At 40.7% G+C, this 26,967-nt stretch overlaps 1 protein-coding gene across 1 annotated transcript in view; it reads right to left on the minus strand.

The window, feature by feature from the left end:
* Positions 1–26,967, minus strand: part of DOK5 (docking protein 5) — a 141,559-nt gene that overhangs the window by 23,586 nt on the left and 91,006 nt on the right. The window contains exons 3-6 of the mRNA XM_027086951.1: positions 19,722–19,836; positions 19,518–19,637; positions 16,531–16,720; positions 3,883–4,018 (exon numbers count right to left, since the gene is read on the minus strand). Coding sequence (XP_026942752.1) covers positions 3,883–4,018; positions 16,531–16,720; positions 19,518–19,637; positions 19,722–19,836 — 561 coding nt within the window. The remainder of the gene's footprint in view (positions 1–3,882; positions 4,019–16,530; positions 16,721–19,517; positions 19,638–19,721; positions 19,837–26,967) is intronic.

Below are 26,967 nucleotides of genomic sequence, written 5' to 3' on the forward strand. Positions count from 1 at the left end.
TGGTCTTGCTGGCTTTGATGAAGCAAGTGGCTATGTTGGGAAACCCACATGACAAGAAGCTGAGGGTGGTCCCTGGGAGCTAAGGATGGCCTCCATCCACTAGCCAACAAGAAACTGAGGCCCTTGATCCTGCAGCCCCAAGGAACTAACTTCCACTAACAACCACTGTGAGCTTGTGAGTGGGTCGTTCCCCAGTCTAACCTTCAGATGAGACTAGAGTATCTCAGTCTTGTGAGAATCTGAAGCCGGGGGCCCATGGAAGCCATGCCAACATTCTTGACCCATGGCAACTATGAGATAACATACATGTGTTGTTTTAGGGTGCACAGTTTGTGGCACTTTGTTACACAGCAACAGAAAACTTATACATGTAACATAGGCAGGACATCGACTGGCCACAGCATGGCTAGCAAATGCCCAGAGAAGGACCACTTGCTGAGTGACAATGGAGAGTGGTAGGGACTGCGGAGAACTGAAGATCCCCATTCTACCTGAAGAGAGAAGGCACCACCGGGCATATCTGATGGTTGCCACATGGGGGTGTGAGATCAGTGTGGCCTTTTCACTTTTTAAGATACTACAGAAATCTGAGTTTTATGTGAAACCTCTTAACTTTTAAATGTCAGCCGTTAATTTGGAATTTTTAGAACAGCAGTGACCTGATCTCATGCAGGGCAAAGAAAACGTGTCTAGGGGCTTGATTCCAAGATAAAGTGTAAAGTGGGGTTATCCCAGCACACTTGCTCCAAATTGGAGCCCCACTACTTCCAAGCTGGTGGTGCTGGGCCCTCCCTCCAAGGGTCATTGGGAGGGTTAGAAAGTACACACAAAGTCCTTAAAATATTGTCTGCTACAGAGTAGAGACACGATACATTTTTATTATTTTTGATATTATTATTGTATTCGTTACCTATAGCTGTTGTAACAAATTCCCACAACACTGGTGGCGTACAACCACACAAATTTATCCCCTTACGGCTCTGGAGGCCAGAGGTCTGAAATCAGAGTCACTGTGCTAAAGTCAAGGCGTCAGCTGGGCTGGTTCCTTTTGGAGGTTCCAGGGGAGAATCCATTTCCTTGCTTTTTCCAGTTTCTAGAGGCCACCTATATCCTTTGGGTCACATCTCTTTCTACCTTCAAACCATCAGCACAGACCCTTCAAAAATCTCTGTCTGTCCCTCTGCTTCCATCGCCACATCACCTTCCGTCTGGCTCTCACTCCTCTGGCTTCCTTCTTACAAGGACCTTACAAGGACCGGGCCCACCTGGATAATCCCCATCTCAAGAGCTTTAACTTAATCACATCTGCAAAGTCCCTTCTGCCATATAAGGTAATGTTCACAGGTTCCAGGGATTAAGGTGGGAAAGATTTGGGGGAGCTATTGTTCAGCCTACCACAATAATGACTATAATGATGATGATAATAAAATAAAAGTTATTATTACTATCCGACCCACAAGTCTCCTCTTTCTGACTTCTGGGATTCAAGGTCATAAGTCTGATCCAAACCCCTTCACTCAAGGCTGCAACTTCAAACTGTCATGCGTTCCACAGTGAAGCATTCTGTCTTGGGAGTTAGTGGCAGCTAACAGCGGGTTAGGGCTTCCGAATAATGAGGTTAGCTTCACCATCTTTCTCCATTCGTGACCTTGACCATCTCAGAGAAGCAAGCCAGTAGTGGCATAAAGGCAATTCCTAGTCAAGAATAGAGCCAATCCACGTGGATCCACTCCCAGTGACCAGAAATGCAAAACTCTAACTTAGGGGCTTTAGTATCACCTTCATTTGTTTCATTTTAGCACAGTATCTCTTTTCTCCCCTCATCAGAGATGGATTGAAGGATGCTGATTTTTAAGCATTTCACAATCCCCGGTTTAACTTCCTTGAGATTCAGATCCCGTTTTGAAGCTTACTCATTTCCATCTAAAACAGGATGTGTTTACTTTTAAAATCATTCATTTTATAGAACTTGTTAAGCATACAGCAAATTAAGAGCAAACAACATTATATTCCAGTTAAATCTGCACAAGGATGATCTGAACGAATTACTCATACTCCTGATTAATTTTTAGTGGAAGTAATGAGGAGGCGTAAATGGAAAAACATGGGCGTGTGCAGAACCTGCTTTTCAAGTAGATAACAATGTGTGCTAATCGATGGCTTTACAAAAAGGTAACCTTAAAAAAACTTCTTCAGACCTTTAAAGGCATCTTGTGTAGCGCACAACTTTAATGCAATGACATTGCCCTGTAAGTTCAAAACAACTTGAACTCTCCTCCCTCCCTCCTTCTCTCCTTTTGCTCGCTTTGGCTTTACAATGGCAAAGTTAAACAGTTGCAGCAGAAACTATCTTTGACCACAAAGCCTAAAATATTACTATCTCGCCCTTTACTAAAGTTTTGCTGATCCCTGCTCTAAAATCCCAGAGCGCTGCATGCACAAGTTGTTCGGGAATAATCTGGGGATCCTTTGGGATAGATCATATTACATGCTTTTCCCATCTTTAAATCCAACCACCCCACATGGTTAAATCATAACTTTTCAAACGGCCCTAACGTTACCATGCCAACCCAGTTCCTTTTGGTTTTGCAGATTTCTTTCCAGATGTGAATCTCTATGCATGTGTTTGCAGCCACACTGCATGATTTGCATTATTTAACTGTTGTACATTCATTTCGGATTTTGTAAATTTACTGTTCTTAAAGAAGAAACTCATGAATCATAATTGTCTGTACAATGCACAGTCCCTGGCACTAAGCAATGAAAAGAGTAGGGGTTCTGGGAGAGAATTTACGTACGCTCATGTGTATTTGCGTTTGCAGTGTTTTTATACATTGATGACTATGAAGGTTTATCCACTAGAGATGGCAAATGCATGGTTGTGGGCAGGATGGAGTCTTACAGGTAGGTTTCCTTTGTCCCACAAAGCATTACTGGTTTTTGTTGTTGGTTTCAGCTGGAATTAATTTCCAACAGTTACAAATGGGAAGATACTATAAACAGTCAAATTCTCGACTTATCTGGAAAAATCAAGAACTCTCCTACACGGAAACCACGATCTCATGTCGACAGCTGTCTGGTCTTGAGCTTTTGATATTTCACCCCAGTTTCCTCTCAGCCCTCTTCTCTCACCTTCATTTTCTCTCTGACCTCTGCTGACATTTGAAATGACTACTTCTGCTACAGTTAAAAATATTATATATATCTATAGATAGATAACCCACATAGCTGTGTCTATAGATGTCATACATATCCAAATTGATTTTAATGTACATACACACACACTGCAATGGACTGAATATTGTGTCCCCCACTCTCAAATTCATATGCTCAAATCTTAACCCCCAAAGTAATGGCATTAGAAGGTAGGGCCTATGGGAGATGCTTAGGTCATGAGGGCAGAGCCCTCATGAATGGCATTAGTGCTCTTACAAAAGAGACCCCACAGAGATCTCTCACCCTTTCTGCCATATGAGACACAGTGAAAAGACAGCCATCCATGAACCAGGGAGCGGGTCCCACCAGAATCCGCCGGCATCTTGATCTTGGACTTCCCAACCTCCCAGTGAGGAATAAATAAATTTGTTTTTTATAACTCACTCAGTCTATGGTGTTTTGTTGTAGGAGCCCACGTTGATTAAACACACAGGTAACAACTGAGGCACAAAGTGGGTAAGCAGATTAGCGGGGTATAGTTACTGTGTTACCAGGTGGCCTTTTGGAGCTTTCCAAGGATGGCATTTAATCCAAGTACTACACTGCTGAGTACAGGAGTAAATCTTCTGCCCAAAAATACACTGACCATATTTTCAGCACAAAGATTCCAAGACTAAATTCTACAGCGGCGTACACTGGGTCATAAGCAAGAAATTCCACACGTACCATTGAATTTTTCACGCTCTGTAGCAAGCGCTCGTGCTGCTCAGCTATGGCCAAGGCAGCAGAGTGGACTTTCTGGTAGATGGCCTCCCCATCTCGCGTCTGAAAGATAAACAGCCCTTCACCAGTCTCACACATCCTGTGAAAACAAAGACAGAGAGCTTCTGAAAACCAGCTCCTACAAGTTCAATGCACCTAAAGCCTAGAAGAGTCTGATACGAGGCTCATTTATTTTGTATGAGATTAGGATCCTTGTTCACATGTGCTAAACAGAGTTAACTAGAATCAAAGTGTTCGATGAATTGGTATTAATAAGGACAGGGAACCAATCACTCGAAGCCAAAATGGTGCCCAATGTTTTTTGTCCTGTAGGTTTTGTCATAGAAGGTTAATAAGCTGTTTCTGGATTCTTAGTATAATCCCTCTACTTCCTGTAGGAGTCTCAAAGTGGACACCTGTGCCACGGCCTTCCCATCACAGTCCGTGAATCAGAAACTCATCAGAAACGGCGCCATGTAGCTCAGAGGTAAAAGAAGGATTCTGTGACTCTCAGATTCTGTCCTAACCTTCCTTACAGACAATGGCTTGAAGAATGATTTCACTCCCAAAGGCAACTATGCTTTCCCAAATCACAGATCAAATTTTACTCTAGGTGTTCACTCCATGAGATGAACCAAACACAGCTAAGAGGTTTTTTTTTTTAAATGAACATAACTTTGCTGAATTAATGTGTGGAACATAAGAGAAGTTACTCAAGGAAAGCTAGATGGGTTTCAACATTAATGTTAAGGATTAAGAAGAGGATCATTTCTACCTCAGACTGTTAGAAAATGAATTATATTAATAATGGAAGATAGGTACACATAATTAGGCAAGAACCAAATAAATGTGTTTTAACTACTATATATACACGCACACACACATACATACATACATGTATATATATATGTGTATAGTGTGTTACATATAATTAATAAATATATTTAATTACTCTAAATATTTTTAAAGACTTGGACAAAATCCTATTATCAAGGATAATTTTTAGAAGGATATTTTTTAAAGTTCTGATTTTGATACATACGTATATCAAAGATAAACTAAGAGGTTGTTTTTGTTTTAAAGAACAATATTTAATTATTACATTATTTATAATTATTAATAATTACTTCATTATTCTAAAATACAATTCCACTCCTTCCACCTCAGAATCTCTTGCTGAAAAACTGAATATTGGCCTTAATGCCTGAGTTTTGCTCACATCTAGAGGCTCACATCTAAAGAACTTTTTAACACAGCATGGAAACCAAGCAAATTTTCAACCCAAACCTGTTAAATATTTTATCTATTCCAGTCTATGCAGTTAGTGCAATAAGAAAGGAAGACTTATCCTTATTTTCCACAGTTGGCTCAATACCACGGCCATATGGCAATTTTCAGCACATATAGCATAGCATACGTTCATTGGTCAAAACCTGCCTCGCTTGAATTTCACTAATATGGACCATGTAAGAAGAAAGAGAAAAACTAGAAGGCTCTTTCCAGCTAATATAAAGAACTAGCTTATGAGGTTGATCATGTGATTTTAATTATTGAGTCATCCTAATCCAAGGAAGAACTAAAAACTAAAATTCAAAGCATATTTACTCAAGTCCCATTTCCTTCCTGAAGACTTCCTAAAATACTCCAGTCCTCACTGCTATCCCCTCTTTATTTGATCCACCATACAAATTTGACTCTGCTACTTGGCACCTAATTCCGCAAGGTTTTAATTTTTTTCACACCACTTTTTTTTTCCATCAAATATGGAAATATAATTTGTTAAGAGGAGGGTAACCTCCATCAATTATTAAACAGGAAGAGGTGCTCTTCTGTTTCCTCTAGGGCAGAGGTCATTTTTACTTACTTAGATGCCAACCTTGGTTCCAGAAAGGATGAAGGTACCTGTTACTGGGAAACATTTGTAGGAAGATTGATTCATAGCAAACCCTGCAGCTGTGTTTCTAAAACTTGACAATCTAGTGGCTTTTACGGTTTTTGTAACGGCGACCCGCGGTAATAAGTATAGCTTAGATTGTGACCTAGTACATCTGTTGACCTATTTATCCATCACCTAGTTATTATTTAGCTATTTATCTAACATCAATTTATACTATGTTAATATTTTCTATTTTTTATATATATATATATATATATATATTTATTTATTTATTTATTATTTTTTTTTTTTTTTGCGGTATGCGGGCCTCTCACTGCTGTGGCCTCTGCCGTTGCGGAGCACAGGCTCCGGACGCACAGGCTCAGCGGCCATGGCTCACGGGCCCAGCCGCTCCGCGGCATGTGGGATCTTCCCGGACCGGGGCACGAACCCGTGTCCCCTGCATCGGCAGCCGGGCTCTTAATCACTGCGCCACCAGGGAAGCCCCTCTATTATATTTTTTAATACCAGTGGTGAAGTGCTTAATTTACATTATGACTCACTAACTAGTGAAATCTACTCTTTGAAAAGCACTCTCTTATCCAATGTCTGCTTTTGGTTAACATAACAAAGCCACAGCCATCCTTTAATGACATTTGACTCTCTAAATAATTGCTGTGATCAGAAACAAACTAAATCAAAACCGAGTAGCAAGTATTCTTGAAAGTACACAGACTTTCCCTGCCTCCACCTAAGGATCTGAAAGACACAGACACTCACACACATACACACACTTACCCATACACACACTCACACATACACACTTACAGAAAGAACCAGGAGTCACAACCTCAAATTCCATCAGGGTTCAGACAAAGAACGTGAATGGATAAAGATGCTCAGACCCCTACAACACACAGCCACACGAGGGAGCGTAGCTAATGGACACCAGCCACCAGTCAGCCCCGGTCACACTTAAATGGGGAAATACGAGCCCAATGTGGCCACACTTCTGATTGTCTAAGAGAAATCAGAAAGTTTGATTTTTATATGAAATAACCTGAATTTTTTAATGTTGGCAACTTTTTCCTTTGTTTTTTTTGTTTACGCTGTGGGAGCCAAAATGCCTCTAAGGACCAGATCTGGCCAAGAGGCCGCCAGTTTGCGTTAAAGGCACAAACATGCACTAAAGAGCTCTAAACAGAACAGGAATTAGGCCTTTGGTTTGCCTAATTGTTGGGACTTTCATCCATACCGTTCAAAGGTATATGCCCTTCAGTGGGACAGCAGCGACCCAGAAAGCGTGGATAATGTACAAAATTGACCTCAGATGCTCTTCCATACAGTCTCTTCTAACCTCTACCCACGAGTTCTTTTATTTCATTCATGCCCCTCAACCCAACAGACTTGTTTGGTGCTGTTTCTATAAATTTATTTAGTTATTTATTTTTGGCTACGTTGGGTCTTCGTTGCTGCGTGCGGGTTTTCTCTAGTTGTGTCGAGCAGGGGCTACTCTTCGTTGCTGTGCGTGGGCTTCTCATTGCGGTGGCTTCTCTTGTTGCGCAGCACAGGCTCTAGGTGCGCGGGCTTCAGTAGTTGTGGCTCGCGAGCTCAGTAGTTGTGGCGCACGGGCTTAGTTGTTCTGCGGCACGTTGGATCCTCCCGGAGCAGGGCTCGAACCCTTGTCCCCTGCATTGGCAGGTGGATTCTTAACCATCACGCCAGCAGGGAATTCCCTGGTGCTGTTTCATAAGCAGCTTTACAAGCCATTTAAAATGTTATTAGAGGCCTTTGGCAAAATAATATAATGGGTCAACTTCCCAAGGCAAGTAAGAAGAAAATAGGGAAAAAAAGAAAAAAGGAAAGGAAAGGAAAAAAAAGCACATCAAAGGGGTAATGGTCTTACATAACCTAATATGGCTACGTCTGCTTCACATCTCTGGAGAAAACACAACACAGAGCAAAGACGTTCTAATGGGTTCATCTATCACAGACTTGCAAATACACAGTCTTGACGTTTTCCTTTTTGGCCACACCATGCAGCTTGCAGAATCTTAGTTCCCCAACCAGGGATTTAACCCAGGCCCACGGCAGTGAAAGCACTGAGTCCTAACCACCGAACTGCTAGGGAATTCTCTTCAAGTCTTGACTTTTAATGGTCCTGATTCCTTTCTTTCTCTTTACCCACTGACTTTGACCTTGGACACTTCTAGCATCCGAAGCCGTCCCAAATGCCCCAAGCCTCTTTCCTGATGGCCTTATGCTAACAGAACCAGTGGATGGAAACCCAGAGGAAGTAAAATAATGAGTTTAAGTTGGGCCTTTCCTATGTCCTTTGTGGAGATAAGGTTCAGATACAAGAACTCTGTGACCATATAGATGCACATCTAGCTTTGAATTTCTCAGTAACTACTTTGCCTAAATGATATGACTGTCACTCCAAACCATGGATTATGCAATTAGTTAAGAATCCATAAGAAAACCGTAAGAAAATCCATAAGAGCTCAGAAAGTATTGGGAAATTCATTCACTCATGCACACAGTAAGCATGTATCAAGGCAGCATGGAATAAAAGGCTTGGTAAAGGTACAGACTTGGGCTCCAGACTGCCTGTCTGGGATTGCCCCTTACCAGCTTTGTGCCTGGTACACGTTAGTTAACTTCCCTAAGCCTGCATATCCATCTGTAAAATAAATATAATGATAGTAACTGTCACCTAGATTTATTAAAAGTATCAAATATGATACTCAGAACGCACAAAGCACATCTTCAAATAATGTGCCCTTCCATTATTTCACTGGAATGTAAGCTCCACGTGGACACAGATTGTTTTCTAATTTATTCACAGCTTTTCCACCAGGGCCCAGCACAGGACTTGGCCTATATTTAGTGTCCAATAAATAACTGTAGAATAGATTAGGAAACAGCAGACAGGGCTAGGAAAGGAGTGACTGAGAACTTGACCCAGGCTTCCTTGAGCAAGTTTTATTTAAACTGAGGGGGTCACTGAGCCACCATGGGGAGGGAAGTGGTTTGGATGAGAAAGCAGGAAGAACAGTGTGACAGAAACAACTGCACGCAGAATGCCTTGAGGTGGGACAAAGCTAAGAGAAAGAGGACACGTTGGAGAGAGGGCGGGGGGAGGGGTGGCCCGCATGCCGTGGCCCACAAGGGCTCTGAAACAATGCTCTTCACTGTCTCCAAGTCACCACCTGCATGCGACAGCTTGCACTGGCACTGAACGCCCAACTTTCTAATCTTTGTTCCTTCCCTTTGACAATGACATTCCACACCAACATAGTTTATTAGAAAAATACTAATGGAATTGAAATTATGAAGACCAAAATAAATGACCTCATGGAGGACAGTATTAATAAGCAAACTTATGAAGTTAGAAAGCCAATCGACTCAACAGTTCCTCACTTTCAAGATGTATTTTGTGCATGTGCGTGTGTACATGTGTATGTGTGTGTCTTTAGGATATTTAAACATTGCTAAAAGCAGAATGTATCTTACCCTCAACATGTATATTTAAGATAATCTTTTCTTCTCTCCATCCCTGCCATAGGGGTTATTAGATCAGTATTGATTTTTCACTTTTACAATTATATATTATAACTGAAAGAATGCGGCACTTGTCACACTAACATTAGGCAAATCATAACAGCGGCTGCAATGGATGTAAACAAAGGTAAAGGCAGAGGCTTTGTCTTTGAGGAGTTTACAATTCGTTTGGTTAGACAAGATCTACACATGCGAATGGGTTCAAAGATAATATAATGGTAGAGTGAGCCGTTACAGGTCAGAGGAACAATCAAGAAAGGAAAGGTGGGCTTCCCTGGTGGCGCAGTGGTTAAGAGCCCGCCTGCCGATGCAGGGGACACGGGTTCGTGCCCGGGTCCAGGAAGATCCCACACGCCACGGAGCAGCTGGGCCCGTGAGCCATGGCCGCTGAGCCTGCGCGTCCGGAGCCTGTGCTCCGCAATGGGAGAGGCCACAACAGTGAGAGGCCCGCGTACCGCAAAAAAACAAAAACAAAAAACTGCACCCCTCCTTTGACACTTTCTATCGAACACCTTTATTTTTCACTGTGGGACTTACACATTCTAACATCTGTTGTACTTTTTCTTAATGTTTGTCATAGTCTGTATCCCCTCTCCTCTAGAGAGTAAGTTTCATAACAACAGAACACATGTATGTTTTATTTATTGCTACACACATAGTGCTCGGAACCACACCAGCTCTCAGGGTACACTCAGGGAATGTGATGAAAGAAGGCATGATTCAGTTTTTACTAGTCCTTTACTAGAATTCTGAGGTACTGTCATATATAAAGTGGTCACATACACTAGTGGGCCATCACCTATGAAAAGATGGTCACATCACGCAAATAGCCAACAGGTATACAAAAAATGCCCCACATCACTAACCATCAGGGAAATCAAAACCACAATGAAATATCACCTCATACCTGTTAGAATGGCTACTGTAAACAAGACAAGAGATAACAAGGGACGGTGAAGACATAGAGAAAAGGAAATCCTTGTGCACTGTTGGTGAGAATGTAAACTGGTGCAGCCACTATGAAAAATGGTATGGAGGTTCTTCAAAAGATTAAAAACAGAACTGCCAAAAGATCCAGCAATTCCACTTCTGGGTATATATCCAAAGGAAATGAAATCACGATCTCAAAAGAGATATCTGCAACCCCATGTTCACTGCAGCATTACTTACAATAGCCAAGACATAGAAATAACCTTAGAGTCCACTGGTAGACGAATGGATAAAGAAAATGTAGTGTGTGTGTATATACACAGACACTGGAATACTATTAAGTCGTAAAAAAAAAAGAAGACAATCCTGCCATTCGTGACAACATGGATGGAACCTGAGGGCATTATGCTAAGTGAAGTAAGTCAGACAAAGAAAGACAAACACTGTATGATCTCACTGACATGTGGAATCTGAAAAAAGCCAAACTCATAGAAACAGGGAGTAGAAAGGTGGTTTCCAGGGGTTGCAGGAGGAGGAAAAGGGGAGATAGATGTTGGTCTAAGGGTACAGACTTCAAGCTGTAAGATGAGTAAGTTCTGGGCATCTAATGTACAGAATGGTGACTATAATTAAAAATACTGTATTGTATACCTGAAAGTTACAAAGAGAGTAGATCTTAAATGTTTCTCACCACAAAAAAAGGTAATTACGTGAGGTGATGAAGGTGTTAACTAACCTTACTGTGGTGATCATTTTGCAATACATACATGTTTCAAACCATCACCTTGTACACCTTAAACTTAAAGGATGTTCTGTATCATTTATACCTCAATAAAGCTGGAAAAATAAATAAATTAAATAAAAATATGCCTTAAATTTTTTTTTAAAGATGGCCACAAGACGGGAGGCATTGGTGAGTGTCTAATTTCTTTTTCCGAAGGTCACAGGAAAGTCATCCTTTCCTTTAAGGATTTCATATGCTAGAACCAACCACAGAAGCTCAAAAGTAAGAGGGGACCTAGCTAAGCTTCTTATGATGGCCTTGTCTTGTCTGTGTTCACACCCACACACCCAGCACAGTGTCTGGCAGAGAACAGACGGGCAATAATGAAAGATCTTTAAAGATGATGATTAAAGAGGTTACTCTGTAGAGTGGAAAGGGGACTCTCCCTTCTGATTTCACACACGCCTCCACTCAAGCAATATTTATAATACAATTATAAATGAAAATTTATAAATAAAAAATCTAAAATTATTTTTTAGATCGATGCTAATGAAGAATGAATGGCCACATACATGGCACAACTGTAGTTTGTTTTCTTTCAAAAGAAGAGAATTTCACTTCCTCTGACCTAGGCTGTGTGGGATCTAACGCATTTGTATTTAAATTTCTCTATTCAACATAGTAGGAAGCGCCAAGTACATTTTATTTGTTAATTTGCTTTCAATCCTTTAGTAAGAATGAATATATGCTCTACAAAATATTTAAAAGTGAGGGATTACTAAGTAGCTTAGAATCAAGAAGACAAATAGAGAATATCCAAAGGTTTATATGAGAATAATGGTCCTTTTACAGGTACACTCATCTACAGTTTTCTTCTCCAATGAAAAGTTATTTCACCAGTTAAACTTGTTTTTAGAGTGATATACACAAGACACAGATGATTTCTTTTCCAAGACTGTTCAGATGTCTTCACGTCCAGAAAAAGCCTTTTTCACCAATTTGTGCACTCCATTTAAGGAAAAGAATTTGTATATGCAATGTCAATTTTCACATATTCTTGGCAAACCTAAAAGTTTCTCTCAAAACGATGTCAAAAGCACGAGAGGGACATTCTCTGGCTGGTAAAGAGAGGCACCCAGGTGTGGTAATTATTCACCACTTTCTGCCAAATGTCACCTGAGCTGCCCTCAGCCCTGCAGGTGCTAAACCGAGGGTAGTCATTTAAATCGGTCAGGAGGTAGGACAGAGCCTGACACTGAAGCAAGCAGGGAACTGGGCAGCCAGCTGTGAAATTCACAGGGAAGCTTACTGGACACCTGCCACCATGCTTTAAACAGCAACGTTTCAAGAATAGTTCCATGGGGGATGTTGCCGCAGTTAAAACTTCATGTCAACTGGACCTTCCCATGAAAAAATCACAGACCCTGCCAATCTGATGAGCTTCACTGAAGCCTCAAGGCATTCCAAGTGGAAAGAAACAAACAAACAAACAAAAAACTAGGAAAAACTCAAATAAAATAAGCAATGTGTACTCTTCCCCCATCCCTCCCCCCAGATAAGCTAATTGTTCTTTATCTCCAGGGGCAATAAGTGGCAATTAATTGTGCAACTGCACTTTATTAAAAAGATTATATTTCAACTGTGGAATTCTTCAAGGAAAAAAACAGAGGTACGGTCAGAATTGCCTATATTGGGGAAGAGAGGGAGAAACAGCATCTAGAAGACTCTAATGACCTTTGATCATGATACTGCCGCCCAGGAGAGATGAACAATTCTGACTGCACTCCGAACTAAAAGAATAGATAGGAGGTTCCAGAATTAAAGTAAACTAAGATAATTTATACATGAGTGCTGGTTATGCAGTACGCCTTCTCTTCCTTAGCTCTGGAGCGCTCACTCAGAACTAGGCTAACCTAGTAGAGTGGTGATACTTAGCCTTCTTAGAAATCTATAGGGTTTGGAAGTAAGAGCTGAGTGTGTTCCTGAATCCACCATTTACTTACTGGTCTCATGCCTTTGGATCAGTCGCACAGACGCCCAAGTTTCCCCTTAGGATGAGCATAATAACATCCCCTGGTTTATATGACGAGCAAATGGCTTAAATGAGACAGTGCATGTAAGATGCTTAGTACAGCAACTTTTGTATAGTAAGGGCTCAATAAGTATCAGTATTAATTTTCAATGGTTGATATGCTTGTTAGAGCAGAGTTTCTCACCTGGATAACTGGACCTGATGATTCTTTGTTGTGGGGCTTGTTTGTGCAGCACACGTTGTGACAACTAAAAATGTCTCCAGACTTTGCCAAACGTCCCTTAGGTGCAAAATCCCCCCTGGTTGAGGACCACTGTTCTGCATCTCAGCACCGTTATGAGTGATATTATTAATTACAGTCAAACAGCCGCTTCACCCTATTTGCTTTGAGAAATTATTAAATACTGTACTGGACACATTTTGTTAGTTTTTTTTTAAACCTCACATCCCTTCTGATGGTGTCAGTAACCTCTTCCTGCTTTGGGAGAACCACGCCCATTCTATCTGTATCCTGTGTGCTTTCCATAAAGTCCTCAGTGCAGTTCCTGACACATAGTGAATGGAATGGTCAATGTATGATAAGAATCTATCTCTCTTCTATTGGCTGACGGTGTGAGAAGACCTCAAAGCTCCTGGAAGCCCCATGTGGAGCAGAGTTGAAGCCACCTAGAAGAAACAAGACTATGATATAAAACCTAGGGTCCTCATTTGGACTCTGAATCAACCCAACCCTGAAGCCACCTCTGCTCCCTGGACTTTGGGTTCTGAAGGCCGACAAATTTCTCGTCTGCTTGTGTCAGTTTGTGTTGACACAACTGCCTACTACCTGCCAGGCATTATGCCAGGTGTTTGTATATGTACCTTTATTTAGTCTTCGTGGCCATCTTGTGAGAGACATAAATTATACCCATTTTACAGGTGCCCAATGGAAGCGCAGAGAGTTAAGTCATTCACTCAAGGTCCCACAGCCAGTATGTGATTGACTATAATTTCATTTCGTTTCCTCCACCTCCCAGCCCAGCTTATTACGCGTGCCCCATTGTCAATCCTGGTGCGGTGAAATGGGCCATTCAGCAGGAATAACACTTAGCTCCAAGTCTAACAGAGGCTTTGCCTAGACAGAGCAGAACTTTGCCCAAGGTCTTAGGAAGATTCTCTGCATTCTAGAGGGGAAATGTTGTGACGTTTTTGCAGACGCATGCTGAATATGTGAAAACGATCTGCCTGTTAACTCCTGTTCATCTATCAACGTGAGACAGGGAGAAAATTATCTTAGTTAATATGACACTGCCTTATTTTGAACACATCCAAAAATAGCCAAGGGAAAGAATTATCTTCACTAATAAAGTGAGGCAGATGTGAAACCTTTACACTTGGGGGAACATGAATGATCTTATATCCTGAGCATCTTGATGGTAACTATAAAAATTCATCTTTGAGTTTCAGGCAAAATATAAAATAGTATGATTACCTTGCATTTAACACTGTCTGGATCCTGCAAACCCAGTCCTGTTCCAAAAGTTATTATGATAAAACCTCAAAGAGACTATTAAGAGAAGCCCAGCACCTTCTGGGTCATCTATATGCATTGCTGCTTTTACCTAAGACCACCCCAGAAGGAAGTTATTACTTAGATAAACTTACAAGGGAAGTTAAACACTTTGTAAGTGGCCAACAGCTAAGAAAGAATAGCGATCAGGACCTAGGGTCTCTCTGACTCCCAAATCAGTGCTCCTTACACTAGGAACCACACTGTTTGGGAAATGAGCGAGGTCCTAAGAATACATTCCCGATACTTGTCCTTCCGATTGTTCGTTCAGTCTCAGGTTTGCGCCGGCCCCATAAAGCATGACCACTGAACAAGATGCTGCTCAAAATCAATAAATATTCTAAGTCCCTACCATATCTGAGGCACAACACTGTGTGGCACAGGTTGTAGGTACTACAATCATCTAACCACTGGAGTTCGTGGACAAAATACCCAAAAGTCAGACCATAAAGAGACCAAAGTCATGAACCAAAAAGCTCCTTCATTTCCCGAGTCAGCACTTTACGGCTTTTGGTCAAAGAGGAATATTTCTGAACTTCATGTCCCCAGTACAGCCTCACTTTTCTTCCACCATTTCTTTCACTTGAGGTCCTTCAATATCTCCCCACATCCACATCTGCTACCTCTATCCTATTATTTACAAAATATGAACACGATTATACACAAACACCTACTTAAAAATCTATATGGTTTGCTATCACACTTGGGGGAAATATCAAAGTCTTTAAAATAATCTCCTAGATCCTTAGCAGTTCTACTAAATGTCAATATGAAGAAGTTAAACTTTTGCAAGCTATGAGCAGTATTAAAACCTGGAAGATCGAGATAATTTTTAAACAGTTTCAAGTAGGGCTTCCCTGGTGGCGCAGTGGTTGGGAGTCCGCCTGCCAATGCAAGGGACACGGGTTCGTGCCCCCGTCCGGGAAGATTCCACATGCCGCGGAGCGGCTGGGCCCGTGAGCCACGGCCGCTGAGCCTGCACGTCCGGAGCCTGTGTTCCGCAACGGGAGTGGCCACAACAGTGAGAGGCCCGCGTACAGCAAAAAAAAAAAAAAAAAAAAAAAAAAGTTTCAAATAGTCATGAGATACTACAAAGGTTTACTAAATTTTTAGCCTTTGGAAGTGACAATAAAAAGCCATACATACCCATTTCCTATTATTATTTCCTATAAATAGAGTGAATCAAAGAAAAGCTGAAAAATATGAAAGTTGGAATAAATGCTACCCCAAATGGGCCCCAAACATCTTGACCGACGCAGAATTCTTCTGCACGTCAATATGAAATACGAGGTGTACAGTCAATAGAAAAGCCTATTTTCTATGATGAAACATCTTTCATAACCAGATTTCACTGGTTACAGTTAATACATAAATAATTTCTGAGGGAATTCCCTGGCGGTCCATTGGTTAGGACTCCGCACTTTCACAGCCGAGGGCATGGGTTCAATCCCTGGTCAGGGAACTAAGATCCCACAAGCCACGCGGCGCGGCCAATAATAATAATAATTATTATTTCTGAGACCGAAGCAGGGAAGTATACCCACCTTCCCAAACAAATTCTTAATTTTCTATCAAGATTTTCCTATAAGGATAATAAATAAGTAGTTCTGACATAAGAAGGATGCTGCACTAAAAATTAAAGTTTTATTTGCTCACTTGAGAACCTTTGTGTCTCTGGGAGATTCACCAATGCGTTTATACCACTTCCATTTCCAGGTACTTAAAATTTAAATAAACCAAAGAAGAGCTGTGTGGAAAAGAAGAATTTAAACACTTTCTAGGATAGTTGTAAGAGCATCAAATTGATCGTATTTCTGAAAAGTGAATTTTAAATAATTGGGCTTTGTTTATAATAGAGTGAACAGATGAATGTGAGTGGAGCATTATATGACGTGAACCTGGGGAAAAAAATGTAGAAAAACAGTCATGAAACTCACCTCCCTGCCTCAAAAGTGAACCAAGCAGCATCTCGTCCATACCGCCGCAGGGCGCTTAGCGGCCAAGAGATGAGTTTGACTCTGGGATTCTGGACGTCCCAAAGACAGATGTGCTCATATGTAATCTGCAAGGCACATTCGCCATGTACATCTAAGTTAGGAGATGGCATCAAATACACATTGAATCTCTCTGGGAGAAAAACAAAAGGTTAGTCTAAAATCCCCAGGAATAAAACATCAAAGACATTGTAGGAACAAAGAGGCATTTCAAAGTAATTCAAGCTCTTATTCTAGGTTTTGGTTGAATATTCAGGAAGATAAACCTTTCTCATAAATTAACAGTTCCAGTAAATGATTTTTTTAAATGAAGACCATATTAAATAACATAATAATGATACAGTCTGGTTGTCAACATACATGCAACACTATTTACATGAGCAAAGATCTTTTTAGAATTTTTAAATTTGCATAATAAAAATTTGTATGCCAGTAAAAGACAAAAGCAATGAAACCATTAAAAACAATTTTTTTCTTGCCAAGTACATGTTAATTACACCCACACTTTTGTGTTCACAAAAGATGCAGGTGCAAAATAATTGCTGCATGGTTTAATGATATTAAAATTATATTGATCAATTTATAATTTTCATAACTAAAGGAACACAACTCTACCCCAAATTATTTAAACAAACTAATACTAACTAACACTATGCACTTAACTGACCAACAGTTTGGAAAAATTCCAGTGGATCTATGTGAACTAGTTTTAACAAGAGCTCTCTTTAGCCAAGTACCGGAAAGAAATATTCATTTGCTTATCTGGATGACTGTTAACATTTAACCAAGATTACTCTGAATAAACTACTTGGCTTATTATTGCAACTGAATTTTCATCCCCTCAGATACCGTCATGGTATTTTTATTACATTTCTAGAAAATTCATTGATTTAGGAAGCTATAGAGTCAAAATTTTAAGTGAAATATAAACAAAAATATTATTACTACAGCAAACACACTTTTATCTATCCATTGTTATGGTAGATTGCCTACATCTGAGAAAATAGTGTGGCACTAATAATATCACTGGTATTCTAAATTAATTGTTTTATAATAAGGAAGTCATTAGAATTTCCATAGACTTCAGTTTAGTAAATAGGAGTGTCAAGACTGTCTTCATAAATGTATTCAAGCATCTATTCTTCAAGTTTTCTAAGTTACTTCAAACTCCCAGTAACCAAATATTTACTGCTTTCTAATAACTATTATTTTAAAAGTATATCCTAGTGGAGCCAATTTCTCCCTGGAGAGTGCTGAAACCAGTAAGAAAGACTGTCATCATCAAGCAAAAAGTAAGAGAGACCATTACCAATTTCTTTGCTTGGAAGTTCTTCCATATAAACTACCTCATCCAAGAAAAACAGCAAAAGTGGTAAGAGTGACCACTTTAGTTACAATTACTTGAAGTCATACAATTAACCTTGTAAAGTGCCTTAAAAGACAGAGCTGAGTTCAATTATAATCCCTAGTAGTTATATACCAGAGGTGTTCTTATTCCTATTTGACAGAAGAGGAAACTGCGGCACAGAAAATTGGTACCAGAAAGGTAACTCCTAGGCACAGGCAATTCTTGAATTCAGTTTGGAGCACTATCTGAATATAGCTTTGCAAATACAAAACGTGAAAAATAAGTGCTGATCTGAGCGCTCTAAAAAATAATCAAAACCTGTCATGCTTTCCTCTTTATGTTTGGCTTCATGTGCATTTGTCGGTGAGGCACTACAGGTGCCGTGCAGCCCAAGAGCATCCTGAGTTAGTGAACTGTGGAGGGAGGAGCTTGGGGTTTGGTTGTATGACCCTGGTGAAGGACTTAATTAAGCTCTCTGCCGCTCAATTTCCCAGTCTGCAAAGAGGCTCCTCTGAATTAGCTAGCACTTCTAAGACTTTGTCAATAACACTTCCCTGGGGATGGATTCTGGCAGATACGAGGCTTCCAAGATAGTCGCCGACTGTAAATGTGTCATGAAGACATAGTTCCAACTGGAGAAAGGGCATTTTTTACTAACAACTGGAGTGTGAATCCACGGAAAGGGTCAGCACAATTCCACCTCTGCCATGTTCGTAATCAAGCCAGGTGACCCACAGCCCCTTCGGTTGTGATATATCCTCATAGATCAAGTCCATAGGCTAAGAGTAGAACTGTGGGATCCCATCTATCCCATCACAAGGCCCAGTTATTTGGAGCCAAAGAAATGATTCCTCGCCTCCAAGCTCATACTGCAAACCAACATTGGTTCTGTTGAAGTGTTCATGAATATTTCAGTCATTATTATTTATAATGACGTATTCCCAGGTTGAGTGTTGAGCTTAAAGAGTTGGCTCAATTGTTAGAGCTAAAAAAGTATATCACAGATTTAGGTGGGTTTAAACTCGATGAAACATTCATGAAGTCTGGATTCTATTAAAAACACTGCAAAGTGTTCAATAAAAATTTTAAGTGAAAAAAAGCAAGACAAGAACCCATTGCATTGTAAAATCTGTACACTATAAATATAGGCTCAAGAGTATAGTCTGGAATCAAACAGTAGTTATTGGAATTGGAGCAAGACCTTTAGCTCTTTTAAGATTCAATTTCCTCATCTGTGAAATGGAGAAGTAATAGTCCTTATATCATAGGGCTGCCAGGAAAATTAAACGGTCTAATGCATCTTCCGCACAAAACTGACACACACACAGCAGGTTCCCCGTAACTTCTATCTGATATTATTAATGTAGATACATTCCCATTATACGTTGAAAACATGTTAAGAAAAGAAACACACTGAAATGTCTGCTCAGGTTTTAGGTGAAATAAAAGGTTATTTTTACTTCTTTCTTTATACATTTTTATACCTTCAAAAATTTTACATCATGAAGATGTCTCACGTTTCATTACATGGGGACAAAAACAGTTTTAGAAAAGAGCAAAGGAGAGAATTCTCCTTACATACCACTCTGTTCTCTCTCAACCCCCGTAGCCAGTAAGTCAGGCTCTCCAAGGCTGATGTCATTGATTCGCGTCCCCACACACTCCATCTGGAGAACTTTGCACCATTCATCAGCCTCAAGATCTGCGGAAATGTCCAGAGATTAACGTGTATGCCCAGCACCCGCTGAAAAACAAAAAGCCAAAGCCCTCCCTGCCTCCGACAAACCTGATTCACAGGCAAAGGTCTTGGACGTATCATCATTGAAATAAATCACTATGGCATGCTTCTTGGTGCTTTTTGGCAACCGAGCTACGTTCTTCACGTTGTTGAGTTCTGTAACCTGAAAAATGAACGATGGTGAGTATGAGGATGCTCCGGAAAGAAAGCTTCCCATCAACACCGTCAAACTGAGTGGAGGCACAGAAGGCAGAAGGCGCGTCCCAGGCGAACACAGCCTGACAGAAGAGTGTGTATTCAAAAGCGATGAATTATTTCAGTGTCATCCTCAGTGCCTAGCAAGGAAGGTTAACAAACTACCTCCCCTTTTTAGATTTTTTTCTTTTGAAGCCTATTAAGAGGCACAGGCTCAAAGCTTCGTAGACGTAGACACTTGTTTTACGTTTTTAGTTTTTTATCCGCCCCTGTCAAAGACTCTGCCTTCTCCATTGTCATCATGTTTATCTCCATCAATGTGGACAGACTTTCAAATACCCCGTCTCTTCAGAGTACTCCCAACGCAAGCATCTTAAACACACTGACCCCGAGGAAGAGAAGGCAATGGTGGTCTGGTTCGTAACTAGATGATCTCACCCTTTGATAATCAGAGATAGAGTCTTAGGATTCTCAAAGATGCCCCTCTACTCAGGGTTGAAGTCATATATTCCAACACAGAGAGCTGGTAGGTGAGGTGTTACTCCAGTCTCTCTGGCTTACTCCTAGCTTCTCCATGGTTATGGGGCCACTGTCTTAGGGTCTGAAAATACTGCATGGTAATTACCTTCTTCCTAACAGTAGGGGAAAGCTTTCCCCACTAGCCATTCTCCTCACCTCCCTCTCTCCCTCTAACTCTTTTATGAACCGTTTCCCTCCCACAAGGGGTATTGGCTCATTGTGTTTCCAAAATGCCATCTCTCATTCAGTTACATCCAGATCCCCTGCTGTACTCCAGGGCTGTGATCATTGAGTCCTGCAGGAGAGAAGGTTTAGGTGGCTTAGGGCAGAGTATTTACAAGATAAATAACCCTCTCACACTGACTTAGTCTATCTCTTCTGTGTTATACAAAAGAACGTGTCTCCCATCAGTCTTTGCCATCACTAATGTCATGCCATGTCTCCCATCTATTACTCTAAATTCAATAAATGCTTGGCTCAGGAAGTAGGTGAGGAGAGAAGCAAATACTGTCCATGCACATCCTAACCTGATGATTTCACTTCCCTGCTTCTTAAACTCCACTGGCTCTCTTTATAGGATAGTGCAAATTTCTTAGCATGAAATATCACAACAGTTGCTACGGACCAAATGTTTGTGGCCCTCCCAAATTCATATGTTGAAAGCCTACCTCTAAGGGGATGGTATTAAGAGGTGGAGCCTTTGGGGTGATTAGGTCATGAGGGTGGAGCCCTTGTGAATGGGATTAGTGCTCTTAGAAAAGAGGCCCCAGAGAGCTCCCTTGTCCCTTCTGCCATGTGAGGACACAGCAAGAAGTCGCCTTCCAGAAACCAGAAAGTGAGTTCTCACCAGTCACTGCATCTCCCTGTGACTTGACCTTGGACTTCCCAGCCTCCAGAACCGTGAGAAATACACGTCTGTTGTTTATCAGCTACCCAATTTATAGTATTTTTGTTGTAGTAACCCAAACAGATAACACTGTTTCCCAAAAGCTGCAAACTCTTTAGTGGCTAAACACTACCTATCTCATTCCCCAACTGCACCAAGTCTCTCAGCGTTTACCAGATGCAACTGTTTATTTTTTGCTTATTTCTGTGCTAACACCACAATATAAGCCACTATCATCTTGCCATAACTGCTTACTGGTCTCTCCACTTCTATCCTAACCCCATTCATTCACTGTAAACACAGCATCCAGATGATCTTTTCTTTCTTTTTTTTTTTTTTTAATGTTTTCTTTTGAAAACCCTAGTCAGCTTTGGGAAGGAAGTAGCTTTGGTGGAAGCAAAGATATTTTGGTGAAAAAGGAAAAAGGAGCCTTAACGTGAACAGAGGCGCTTGGACAAGTGAGGGTCAGGGGGCACAGATGAGTTTTTTAAAATGCAGTTCTGACTCCAGCGTTTCTAGGCATAAAACAGAACATTTCAATGACTTCCCTTTTGCACTTGCAACAAAAGCCCAGATCCTTAGAATGATTATGAAAGCCCCCTGTGGTCCTCCTTATAGCTCTCACCAGGCTCCTCTCTGACACCTTCCCGAGCATCCTATGTCCCAGCCACACTGGCCTTTATTCAGTTCCCAGGAGGCACCATGATTCTCCCGGCACAGAGCCTTCCCCATGGTCTCCTTACTTCACTCCCACTGGCCCTGCTGGTCTTAGTTTAAATCTCATTTACCTGCAGAGCCCCACTGCACAACCCCCCAGCCCCCGTCAAATCAACGTCTCAAGGCTCTACGATCCAATGACATCTTTGCCCTCACAGACCTCGGATGGCTACACGGGTTATGGTTTAGCGCCTGTCTTAGAATAAAAGTTCCATAGGGCAGAAACGGTATATTTTTTGCTCACCACTTTGCCCCCTGAATCTAACCCAGAGCCTGTCACATAGCGAGAATTCAATGAATGTAGGTGGACTTGAACAAAAGACCAAACTCACCCACAGATTCACGTGTATGATGCTTCTCCAGGGTGAGTGCCTCTCTCTCCTGTCTCTTTTCTCCAGGGGAATTTCACTTTTCCTTCAAGGTTCACCTCCTCTGGGAAAGTTGCCCTGGCCTCAGTGTGAATTCATTGTTCCCTCTCTCTGTTCCCATGTCTGCTGCATGAAGCTCTATTCTATTATCTGTTGTTGTAATTAATCTGTTGTAATTATCTGTTGTTGTAATTAATCCATTTAGCCCTCCAGCTCCCAGCTAGACACGAGTCACCTACTTACTGATGAGCTGAATCAATGAAAAACAATCATTTGAGAGTCAACATTTATTGAGCCTACACCCTACATTTATACACACTCTGCTTAATATTTTTATATAGAACATCTTATTTGATCTTCATAAAAATCCTATGACTGATATTATTATCAGTATTTTCCAGATGAAGAAACTGGGGATGAGAAAGGTTAAACTCATCTGCCCAAGTCCACAGCTAAAAGATGGCACAAACGAGTTGCGAATGAGGCAAACTGGCCCCAAAGCTTCCGCTCTTCACCGTCCAAAACACTAATAATGACTAACCCTGCAAAAGTTCAGCAGAGAGAATCTTTAACTCCGAAAGCCATCTCCTATTGGAGGACCTCTTTCTTTTCATGGGGGTAGGTTTTATTCTAACCCTCTACTGAGATATTATATAAGATTAGTCCACCCTAGCCTCAAACTCAGCAATGACCTTGAAATATGTCATTTCATTAAACATCAACCAAGGGCAAAGAGGAAGGAATAAGTCACCTGAAAGGGTCAGGAAGTGCAGGGAGAGCTGCATGAGTCCAAACACAATCGTCCATTCTGGAAACTGGTTTAGATAATAAGAAACCCCACACCCCTCTCAGGGTGAACGTTTAAGGAGCAAAGGAGTGGGTAGGGTTATGTTTTATGTGTGGAAGGACCATCAGGTTCTGAAGCAACAGTTTCTGTCCCCACCTGAGAACTACATCTCAGTGAGCACGTGTACACACACACACACACACACACACACACACACACACACACAAACATATGCTCGCGTGCACACCTTACTTCCAAAATAATTGCAATCTGCTTGAATTCATGATAGAATCTTCCTCAAAACACATGCTACAGTGACAATTATGAGAATTAACATTTTCAGATATATTTATAAGTCACACAAAAACTTCTATGAGACATTTATTTTCACCATCACTTCATTTTGTAAATGAGAAAAACGAGGCAGGACGTATTTTTTTTAATATTCCTTTCCCAAAGAAATAATTGGCCCCTAAATAATTACTTTTGAAGTAAAGAGAGATTCTGATAAGGTCTCAGATTATCATTTAATATGAGCAGTATCTTAAACGGGGGCGACAACAGTGTAACTGACCATCAAAAATGACTCTATGGGATCCTCAGCCCTGTCTCAAAGAGGATGAGCTTTCGGGACCACTCGCGTGTAATGACTTCAGTTCAACTTCAGTATGCATTTATTGTCTTTTCCTTATGCCTCAGATCACCCAGAAGTTCTTTCTTGCCAAGTTCAAAACTTTTAAGGAAAACGCCCTCCTGGGTTTTATAGATTACATTTATAGTTTTCTAGATTTTATTTTTCTTCCACAGTGCAGGAGAATAGACACACCCTAAACTTTACATGAATTATGCTCTTTGTGTAGAGATTCACAGATAAAATGTAAAAATTTCTTCAAGGTATAACAGCATCAAGGAGGGAACCACTTAAGCACGACTGCAGGAGAACAACATTCCCACTTCAAGAATCTTCCTTGCATCCATTCGTTCATCAAAATGTTTAATTCATTGTTTATTTACTATTCATTTACTCATTCATTCATTTATTTATTTGTAAAATTTACTCTGTGTCAAGTACTGTTCTATTCACTAGGGATAAGATACGGAAGCTTTGTGCGTTGTTAGTGGTAATGCAAAATGATGCAGCTGCTGTGGAAAACAGTATGGAGGTTTCTCAAAAAATTAAAAACAAAACTACCGTGTGGTCCAGCAATCCCACTTTTGGGTATATACTCAAAGGAAATTCAAAGGACCTCAAAGGGATATTTACACTCCTGTGTTTACTGAAGTATTATCTACAATAGCCAAGATATGGAAACAACCTAAATGTCCATTGATAGATGAATGAAGAAAATGTGGTATATACCTAGAACGGGATATTATTCAGCCTTAGTAATATTATTTTCTTTCCCTTGTACTTCTTTTTAACTGTTAATTCCTGTTCATGGCAAACAATACCCGTTTCTATTGATGGTAGTAAGAAAATGTTCTTTTACAGTGAATTTATTTAAACAAAGAAGTGATATGATTTCAAGCAAAAAAATTAAGTAAATAAGAGTAGAGGTGATACTGTGACCACAAACAGTTACGAATGACAAATGACTAAAAATTAGGAAAAACACCATCAATCTACTACTCCTAATCTAATACAACTATTATGAAACTGACTTTCATTTCATTTTCTACTGAGTCAACAGTCCAGGTGACAACCAATTGACCTAAAGGTCATAGAGTCACCCAGAACAATTCTCATGTGCTTCGCAGAGGCATGACAGTAAATTTCAATAGAAACTTGGTAAAGATTTGGTGCCCACTTGGTATCCCAAAGGTCACCCATCTGAATAGGACCATTTGTTTTCTTTTTGCCTTTTTTGTCCATTTCACGATTGCATGTCCTAAATGAGAGACAACAAAGCATTTCAAGCCTCATGACCAAAATCTGAAATACGTCTGAGAATTATGATTTAAAGATCAAAAGAACAGTTCCCAAGAGAGGTCTAACATGAGATCCAGTTACAAATTTTCATTACTAACAGAGGGTTTTGATAGTAAGCAGAAAACAAAAAGAAGTCAAATTGTGTGATTAAAAATGGTATATACATAGAGTTTAAATATTTTCACCTATGCTTTTATATCATCTTCATGCTAAGGGAACAGCTGACCAAGTTAGACAATCAAAACAACTTCTGTTTATTTTCTGGGCTGCTACCTGTCTGGTTACTCTTTCAAATTATTCTGTGGCCTGTCAATCTCTAACCTTCCTTTTCTTTTTCCAGGATATATTTAAGCATCCTGACTCCAGAGACTTTTCTCTTGAAATGGAGCTAAAATCTGCCAAAGAAGACCAGAGACATCCATATGGCTTACTGAAAATGTCAATATTAGGACCTTTGAAATGCTTGACTTTCTCTTGAAATTGGGTGTTTACTTTCAAAAGCCCAGGCTAGCTCTAGGCTTAATCTGACTTAATACATCCTGGGCCCAATTCAACCCTTGGACTGATTCAAAATTCATGGAAGGGGCTTCCCTGGTGGCGCAGTGGTTGAGAGTCCGCCTGCCGATGCAGGGGACGTGGGTTCGTGCCCCGGTCCGGGAAGATCCCACATGCCGCGTAGCGGCTGGGCCTGTGAGCCATGGCCGCTGAGCCTGGACCCGCAATGGGAGAGGCCACAACAGTGAGAGGCCCGCGTACCGCAAAAAAAAAAAAAAAAAAAAAAAATTCATGGAAGACAGTGGCTCCTTGAAAATTCTGCTGGTAAGAGATAATGAACACTAAATAGGAGCTTCCCTGATACATAAAATATGTTTATGAGCACAGAGGATGGAAAGGTTAAGTAAAGACTTGGCAAAAATGGTTCTCTCTTTAGAATCTGGAAGTATTTCCAATCAGACCAAAGGCAAATTCTGTACCTCACAGCAACCTTCACTGTCTAGGTTGAATTATTTGTTCAAAATCGTCCCTCGCCTCCTGGCCCTCGTGACTCTTTGCTGAGTTTGGACTTGGTCACGCAACTTGCTTTGGCCAACAGAATGTGAGCTGATGTGCTCAAGAAGATGCTTTGACTGTGTGTGTAAGTCAGTTCCACTCTCCTTGAGCTTCAGCCCTCCACTACAATAACAATATCCCCCTCCTTCTTCCTGGATCTCTGAATGCAGGACAGATGGACTGCAACTGAGTCAAATTAATCCAGCTATGCTCAATACACCCACAGCCAACCCAGATCCCTCAGGCGACAAGGGCAGAGGATAAAGATGAGCTGCTATAAGCTACTAAGATTTTGGAACTGTTGCCATAGCAGAAGTTGGCTAATACACCCTCTGTTTGATGTCCTTTTGGCCAAGAATTTTCATAGAGTTTTTCCCTCAAATCCCACTGTATAACAATATTGCTTCTAGTACAAAGGAGACCACATTTCCTACTCAGATACATAATAATCCACTAGAACACTGGTTATCATTTTTAATTTAGTAGTTGAATCATTTGGTTTAAAAAATTTTTTTCAAAGAAAATCTTACAGTGTCACCATTATATATAGGTAGAACTAGTCTAACTACGTGAGGAAAATGAATCCCACCCTACTCCTCAGTTATAAATCCACTTCTCAAGAACGAAGCCTTCCATCAATCACTTCACACCTCACTTCAATCAACCACAGAATGCTGAATGGCTACAATGTAATACTAAATTCTCAGGATGATATAACGTCCTCGGCACTATTATTAAACCCATTACACGGATGAATAGTGAGAATCAGAGAAGTAACTTAATTATGATTTCTCAGGTAGAATGGAAGGGTCGAGCCACACTCAAAGCTAGAACTTCTGGCT

The sequence above is a fragment of the Aethalodelphis obliquidens genome, unplaced genomic scaffold, assembly GCF_003676395.1.
Source record: "Aethalodelphis obliquidens isolate GAN/ISIS:26980383/991018 unplaced genomic scaffold, ASM367639v1 scaffold57, whole genome shotgun sequence".
In the NCBI taxonomy this organism is placed as follows: Eukaryota; Metazoa; Chordata; class Mammalia; order Artiodactyla; family Delphinidae; genus Aethalodelphis; species Aethalodelphis obliquidens.